This window comes from Ipomoea triloba, chromosome 6 (assembly GCF_003576645.1).
Source record: "Ipomoea triloba cultivar NCNSP0323 chromosome 6, ASM357664v1".
Lineage (NCBI taxonomy): Eukaryota > Viridiplantae > Streptophyta > Magnoliopsida > Solanales > Convolvulaceae > Ipomoea > Ipomoea triloba.
Genome location: NC_044921.1, coordinates 19,506,827 through 19,515,396, shown reverse-complemented (window position 1 = coordinate 19,515,396; position 8,570 = coordinate 19,506,827). Strand labels below are relative to the sequence as shown.

The 8,570-nt window shown below is 33.7% G+C and overlaps 1 protein-coding gene and 1 pseudogene across 1 annotated transcript; both read left to right on the top strand.

Annotated features, from left to right (window-relative positions):
* Positions 1 to 532: 532 nt before the first annotated feature.
* On the top strand, positions 533 to 2,309 carry LOC116021575 (cytochrome P450 83B1-like). Its single transcript, XM_031262010.1, has 2 exons — positions 533 to 1,464; positions 1,548 to 2,309. The coding sequence occupies exons 1-2, from the start codon at positions 568 to 570 to the stop codon at positions 2,151 to 2,153; spliced, it is 1,503 nt and encodes a 500-aa protein (XP_031117870.1). The 5' UTR covers positions 533 to 567; the 3' UTR covers positions 2,154 to 2,309.
* A 2,882-nt stretch (positions 2,310 to 5,191) lies between these two features.
* LOC116021576 lies at positions 5,192 to 6,731 on the top strand (annotated as a pseudogene).
* The last annotated feature ends 1,839 nt before the right edge of the window (positions 6,732 to 8,570 follow it).

Sequence of the window (8,570 nt, the reverse complement as noted above, 5' to 3'; positions counted from 1 at the left end):
ATCATCAGTTTAGTCTATTGTAACATTGTTTACAACTGAAGCAGAGTACATGACTAGGACTAGAGAGCTACTAAAAGAACCCTTATGGGTTTCAGGTTTGATTAAGGAAATAGGTATATATTGAGCAAGGTGAAGTTCAGTTGCTTTGCGATGGTCAAAATGTCATTTATTTGGCTAGCTAAGAACCAAGTATACCATCATAAGACTAAACATATCAATGTAAGGTTTCATAAGATTAGAGAATTAGTTGCTTCTGAAGAGATAATAGTTACAGACCATTCATACTAGTGAGAATGTAAATGACATGTTGATGAAGATAATGACTGCTAACAAATTCAATCATTGTTTCTTTTACTAACACAACTTTCTTTTTTTCTTTTTCTCTCCACCACTCTTTCTCCTAAGTGGCAAAAAAAAAAAACAAAAAACAAAAAACAAAAAAACAAAAAAACAAAAAAACAAAAAAAAAAAGGGCAAAAATCATGGACTGGTGGAGATGCTCTTATATAACTTCTCAAGTGGCTGGCAAATGGTTTAATTTGTCTTTGAATTTGAATTGAAGCAAAAATGGCCTTACAACTTTTTCTTCTACCTGCTGCTCTTATTTTGATTTATTATTATGTTCTTCTTCCTACTTGCAAACGTATTGGGAAGGCACAAACTTCTCTACCAGGACCTCCAGGCCTTCCAATCATTGGCAACTTGCATCAATTTGATAGTGCAGCGCCCCAGGTCTTCCTGTGGAAACTTTCAAAGAAATATGGTCCCCTGATGGGCATGAAACTCGGTTCCAGAGAAGTTCTTGTGATTTCCTCAGCGAGAATGGCGAAAGAGGTCTTAAAGACACACGACTTGGCGTTTTGTAGTAGACCATCACTTATAGGCCGGCAGAGGTTATCCTACGACGGCCTGGAAATTGCGTTTACGCCATATGGAGACTATTGGAGAGAGATAAGAAAGATTTCTGTTCTTCATCTCTTTAGTCTCAAGAGAGTGAAGCACTTTCAACCAATCCGGGAAGATGAAGTCTCTCGGATGATGAATCGCATATCTGAGCTTGCCTTCTCGTCTCAGCTAGTAAATCTAAGCGAGATAGCCATGTCTCTAACTTGCAACATAATTTGTAGGTCTGCTTTTGGGAAGGGTTATGATGAGGAAAGACCAGGAAAGTGGGGGTTTCACAAACTTCTGGCTGAATCTCAGGCAATGATGATGGCTGGCTCCTCAATTGCAGATTTTTTGCCATATTTTGGTTGGTTAGATAAACTCATTGGAAACTCTGCAAGACTTGAGAGGGTCTTCAAGGAGCAGGATTCGTTTTATCAAGAACTCATTGATCAACATCTTGATCCAAACAGGCCAAAATCAATGGATGGTGATATACTTGATGTTTTAATCAGTTTGAAGACGGAGAATTCCTCTGCAGTCAAGCTCACTTGGGATCACATTAAAGCGATATTAATGGTAAGTTTAGATGTTTTATTTCTTAATTTCATTTGTCTGTTTGAGCTTTAAGTTTTAAATTCGTCATTTCTCTTAAACTTCAGATTGTTTTTGTTGCCGGGTCGGACACAAGTGCAGCTCTAGTAGTCTGGGCCATGACGGCTCTAATGAAAGAGCCTAGGATAATGAATATAGTGCAATTAGAAATCAGGAATCGTGTAGGAAAGAAAGGTAGAATAGATGAAGAAGACATTCAAGAATTACCATATTTTAAGGCAATTGTAAAAGAAACCATGAGGTTATATCCACCTGTTCCACTCCTAGTTGAGCGAGAAACGCTATCAAAATGCACCATTGATGGATATGAAATTAAGCCAAAAATGCTAGTATTTGTGAACGGTTGGGCCATTGCTAGGGATCCTGAGTGTTGGGAAAACCCTCACGAATTCTATCCTGAAAGAATTCTTGATAACAAGATTGACTATAAAGGACAAGATTTTGAATTCATTCCGTTTGGAGCTGGCAGGAGAATTTGCCCTGGAATGACACTTGGGGTCGCATCAGCGGAGCTTGCACTCGCTAATCTTCTTTATGCGTTTGATTGGGAACTTCCTTCTTGGCTGAAGAAAGAAGACATTGACACCAATGTTTTGCCCGGAATTACAATGCATAAGAAGATCCCTTTGTGCCTTGTTGCCAAAAAGGTGTGATTTGTGATCAACTGTGGGTTGTCAAATTAAAATATCCTAGTTACTTTTGTATGTCGCTTATCCATGCTTTGATATGCTACGTTCTTGAAGTTTCGAGATAGTATGAAGCTTATGTAATACTAGGCAATAATATTTATTTTCTGCAGTTTCTCTCCACTTCATTATCATGCTATTATGCCTACATTATTCTTGACGCATTAATATTATTCTGGAGAAGTGAGTTAAAGAAGGTCAAATTTATAACAAAAAATAATGCCCTGTTTGATAAATGGTTGTTGGTTGATTGGGTTGGCTGTTTGGGTTGGAAGGTATAATTTGTTGATAATATTAGCTGATTGTATAAAGTTGTTTGATAAATTGGCTGTTTGTTGATGGTTGTTTGGTATAATTTCTTTTCTCAAAAAACTAATTAAAAAGGCTGCTTTGAGTAGCCTTTTGAATTTTAGCATTTTGGAGTTACAAAAAGCTTATTAACTAAACAACTAATAGTGGTCAAATAAGTCATAATTGGTTGATAGGCTGATTATTTACCAAACAGGGCCAATGAGTGGTGATAAATATTTGAAATGATGATTGGTACATAAATATATGGTCGAAATATGTTGAGGATAGCAAGAGAGTAGGTATAGTAGAGACAAACGAAATAAAAGTTGACGTGCCGTGTGACTCGTGAGTGGATGCTACAAATACACAGAATTGTGGATACTGATGCACATCACGCCACCGCCCTACCCATTTTCAGTACCACTCAAATGGATGGCAAATTGTACACTGTCACATTGCGGTCCATATATAGGAGTGAGTATTTTGATTTGGGATATTTAAAATGAACTGAACCCACAATTCAGTTTTGGTTTCATATTAAAAATCCATAAGTTTTATATTTTATAAATCGAATAGTTTCAGTTCAATTTAATTAAAAAATCAAACTAAATTGAAAAATCAGATCGGTTTATATATATATATATATATATACCCAACTTTTCTATATTTATAATTTCACCGTACCCAATATATATATACTAAATCTCTAATTTCTTAATTTAAATTTTCACAATTGTTCTTTGTTCTCAATTTTATCTGCGAGTCGCTGAGTATGTGACGTCGTTGTAGGACGCCAGTCGCCAGATGCATGTGAAGAGGTTGGCTCGGTTTGGACTTATTTTAAATTGAGAAATTTAAATATGCATTTTTGACTTGTTGTTTAGATTTTGAAATTTAAATTATTAGTAAAAATAAATAATTGTTTTCAAAAAAAAGTAAAAATAAATAATTAATTATGTACACAAGAGAACTAGGGAATGTTCAGGTTCTCAAATCGAACCAAACCAAATCCGAGCCAAAACCGAACTCTTTCAATCCGAACAAAAATTTAAAACTGGATGATTTCATTTTTTAAAAATCAAAACGCCCACCCCTAGCCATCCACATTGCAATGTAGACCACGAATAATTCTTCATTTTTAATGTACTGAATGTTTATTTTTTGATAGTATACCTAAGAATAAACATTCAATACATAAAAAATAAATCTAAAGAAAAATGAGTATTCAATATACTAAAAATAAATATTTAATATAGTAATAATGAACCTCATGTGACCATGCCCAATGGAATAATGATTGTCAAAGGACGACATCGGCCTAAGTTTCAGTTTCTTTGTCCATGCAACGCTATACACATTTCTCCAATACGAACATTATATTTACAATAATCATTATTTTTTTTTCTACATCCTTATAATTTTAACTCAGTCAAAAAAAATAATCTCACTTTTATATCACTTTTTTATATAAAAAAAAATTAATTATGGACTCTCACTTGCCAATTTAGGAATAAGGGCTAATTATGTCATAGATCCTGGTCAAAACTATGTCACATTTCGTTAATTTGTTAAACGGGTGTCTTTAGTGGCAATTTTTATTTTTATTTTTTTTGCAATCATAAAAAACTTTGGTACTATAGGTGCATAATCTGTTAATTATAACTTCATTCATAAAATTAATATTTTAAATTTATAATAAAAATATAAAAAAAAACTTATTAATTTTCAACCAAATATCTCTTAAAATTATACCATTATCATAATTACATGTCAAACATTTATTTAAAACTATATTTAAATGTAAACTAAATACAATCACATAATTTTGCTAATAAACAAGGAATAAGACTACTAACCCAATTCTACAAGTTTAAATAATGCTATATAAGTGTAATTCTACACCATAGACTTAATGATTAACTTCATAGCATATTGACATGTTCAATTTATGAACATATAACTTTAAGTTTATTCACATACAGTTCATATTATGAACTCAGAATATTATTATAACTAATTAACAATTATCATAATATACTTATAGTTAACAAATTATATACTTATAAGATTTAAATTTATATATTTACAGTTAATATACGTTGAGCTTTACGTTTTAGGTGAAATTCACATTGTAATCTTAATTAGCAAAGTGAACAATTATTGACCTCCCTTTTATAAATATAAGAAACTACTAGACTAGTATACATTATTGAATAATATATATGCACGTTTCTCTGATCTGCTAAAAAAATAAAATATATTAAAAACCACCGCCACAACAGTGTTGTATCCCTTTCTAAATTTAGAAATAATAACTATAAGCAGCCATCAATAGTTCAAGAAGATCAAAGTGCTTTCCTCAGCCACCCACAATAATTGCTATAAATCTGGCACTATAGGGCCATGCAAAGTATTCGAGTCAGCAGTCTGTTGAAGCCAGCAAATGCCACCCAAACACATATTTCTGAAAGGCACATCGCTAAGCTGCTTATATGTGTATAAATTTAATTTTAATTTGATTCTCGATCAGATCAAAATCCAATTCCGGGAGGCGACAAAAAAGATAATGTTTCATACATTATTCGGACAGCTTAATTAATATTTATGAAAACAAAATTTGTCCCATCTTTTCAGAAACCAATATATAAGCCGCCATCATATATAGATGACCAATACGCATGCAATAGCCTTAGCTTTGTGTTTTTGATACAAAAATGCTTCTGCTACTCTTTCTTCTACCTATTGCACTTATTTTCACTATTAATTATATTCTTCCTACTATTAGGAAGTCCAATAATTATGCACCAGGTCCTCCAGGCCTTCCAATCATTGGGAACTTGCATCAACTTGATAGTGCAGAGCCCCATGTGTTCCTGTGGAAGCTTTCAAAGAAATATGGCCCCTTGATGCGTATGAAACTTGGTTACAGAGAAGTTGTAGTGATTTCCTCGGCGAAAATGGCGAAAGAGGCCTTAAAGACACACGACTTGGAGTTTTGTAGTAGGCCATCATTTATAGGCCGGCAGAAGTTATCCTACAACGGCCTGGAAATTGCATTTACGCCTTATGGAGACTATTGGAGAGAGATGAGAAAGATTTCTGTTCTTCATCTCTTTAGTCTCAAGAGAGTGAAGCACTTTCAACCAATCCGGGAAGATGAAGTTTCTCGGATGATGAATCGCATATCTGAGCTTGCCTTCTCGTCTCAGCTAGTAAATCTAAGCGAGATAGCCATGTCTCTAACTTGCAACATAATTTGTAGGTCTGCTTTTGGGAAGAGATATGATGAGGAAAGACCAGGGAAGTGGGGGTTTCACAAACTTCTGGCTGAATCTCAGGCAATGATGGTGGGAGGCTCCTTAATTGCAGATTTTTTGCCATCTTTTAATTGATCAGCATCTTGATCCAAACAGGCCAAAATCAATGGATGGTGATATACTTGATGTTTTAATCAGTTTGAAGAGGGAGAATTCATCTTCAGTCAATCTCACTTGGGATCACATTAAAGCAGTGTTAATGGTAAGTTTAGAGATGTTTTATTTCTCAATTTACTTTAATTTGTCAATTTAGTTTGAGTTTTTATCTTTTACTTTATATTTTCTTCCTTAAATTCATCATTTCTCTTAAACTTTAGATTGTTTTTGTTGCTGGATCGGACACAAGTGCAGCTGTTACAGTCTGGGCCATGACGGCTCTAATGAAAGACCCAAGAATAATGTATATAGTTCAATCAGAAATCAGAGACCGTGTAGGGAAGAAAGGTAAAATCGATGAAGAAGACATTCAAGACTTACCATATTTTAAGGCAGTTGTAAAAGAAACCATGAGGTTATATCCACCGGCTCCACTCCTTGTTGAACGAGAAACGCTCTCAAAATGCACCATTGATGGATATGAAATTAAGCCAAAAACTCTAGTATTTGTGAACGGTTGGGCCATTGCCAGAGATCCTGAGTGTTGGAAAAACCCTCATGAATTTTATCCTGAGAGATTTCTTGATAACAAGGTTGACTATCAAGGACAAGATTTTGAATTCATCCCATTTGGAGCTGGTAGGAGAATGTGCCCCGGATTAGCATTAGGCATTGCGTCAGCCGAGCTTGCACTTGCTAATCTTCTTTATGCATTTGATTGGGAACTTCCTTCTTGGCTAAAGAAAGAAGACATTGACACCAATGTTGCGCCTGGAATTACTATGCATAAAAAGATCCCTTTGTGCCTGGTTGCCAAAAAGGTGTGATGAATTACACTCAGCTCGCTGGTCGTGCATTATCAAAATATAATTTTCTTCATTAATATTATATCTACTTTTTTAGCAAGTTTTTAAAATAGGCATTACTTGTATAATATTGTATAACTAGATATTGTCTCGTGTGATACACGATTTAAACTTATATAATTAAATATGAAATATGATTGTAACATTTATAATAAAAGAAAGAGAATAATATAATATAGTTACCAAAACATGTGCAATTACTAACAAAACCTAATGTTTGATTTTATGTTATTATTGAAAATATAAATGCAAGTTCTTTGTTAGGCGCATGACTATGCATTTACTCTAAAGGTATGATGAATTTATTCTTGCAAGAGAAAATTTCTTGTCTTGATCCTTTTGATACCGTCGGTAAGATCTGTCAAGCGGCACCCGGTGTACACTCCCATGTGGAAGGGAGTGGGTTCGAGCCTCAGTGGAGGCATTTGTTGACTCTTTGTGCTTCAGTAGGTTGAGAAAGTAGCTATGAACATACTACATTGTAACTGAGTCAGTAGAACTCAAAAAAAAATTATGCTTACCAAAACTTAAGGTCGAAGGTTGAATGAGCCACATATTTAGTTATGTAATGTGTATTTTGATTTTGAAATGCTTCTTGTGTGTATATAATTAAGTGATATTTGCTATTTGTATTAGATACAATCAATTACCATCTTGACAATAAGAATAATATTTTAAAACTTAATAAACCTTGTCTTGAGACATTTCAATAAATGATGGTCGAAACCTCTTTGGGAGCTCATTAAAAACCTACAAATGGAGTGCGGAGGAAGTATAAATTGAAGTCAACTAATCAACTCAACAATTGCTTCTCTATGAATGTGGTGAATATATACAAAACTCAATTCTCACGAAGCATGTTTCCATTTAGGATGATGGGAACCTTGCCCCCTCCCCTACAAATTGTTTTTTTTTAGTGTGTGTGTGTGTATATATATATATATTATAATTAATTTTACGAAAACTACATCTACTTCATGTTTTTATAATAAAAATATTTAATATTTATTTTAAATCAGTTATGGATAAGGTATGTAAAATACACGAATTTTAGCTTTTTGTATAGAAGACTTAAGTTAGTGGAAATGACATGAATTCAATTATTATTACGGTACAATAATAAATGAAATAACCTTTGTTCAAAGAAAAAGCACAGATTATTAAAGTCTTCTTGGTAAAAAACATTAGTAGTTGAATTACAATGCATTTCTGACTCATTACAAATTAAAATTTTGTGACCTTTGTGATTGTTAAATCGAGATGTTGCAACACATAGTTGACAATGAACAAAAACTGATTTCTTCAAGAGCAATCCCACATGAAAAAGTGTTTGTCCTCTATTTTTATTAATGGTCATTGCATATGAAAGCATTAATGGAATTGGCCTCCTTTTAAATTTGAAAGACAATCTCGGATCATACGGTATCATAGTCATCCGAGGAACTAACACCCTTGTACCTGCATTGTTTCCGGTCATTATTTTGGCTTCTATTACATATTTGGACAATCTAGTAACTACCAACCTAGTGCCATTGCATAATCCAATGGAGTGGTCTATGTTTCTTAGTAACATGACTAGTGACCCAACTTTCAAGGTTAAAAAATGATTAGGTATGCCTGATGCTCGCAATTTATTTAGAAATTCCGGAGTGTCCATGGTATATGCCTAATTCCTCTATCAATACGCTTAGACATATAAACATAAAAATACCATATCCAAACACATATATATCATCCTGCCACTATCTTATATGGACTTAAGTATATAACATACCAAGCGCACATAAACACAAAGATGATCTGTTTAGATGATT

Excerpts from the sequence above, each read along its gene's own strand:
- LOC116021575 (XM_031262010.1), top strand. The coding sequence starts at position 568 with ATGGCCTTACAACTTTTTCTTCTACCTGCTGCTCTTATTTTGATTTAT. Across the intron at positions 1,465-1,547 it reads ACATTAAAGCGATATTAATG|ATTGTTTTTGTTGCCGGGTC; the intron begins GTAAGTTTAGAT and ends CTTAAACTTCAG.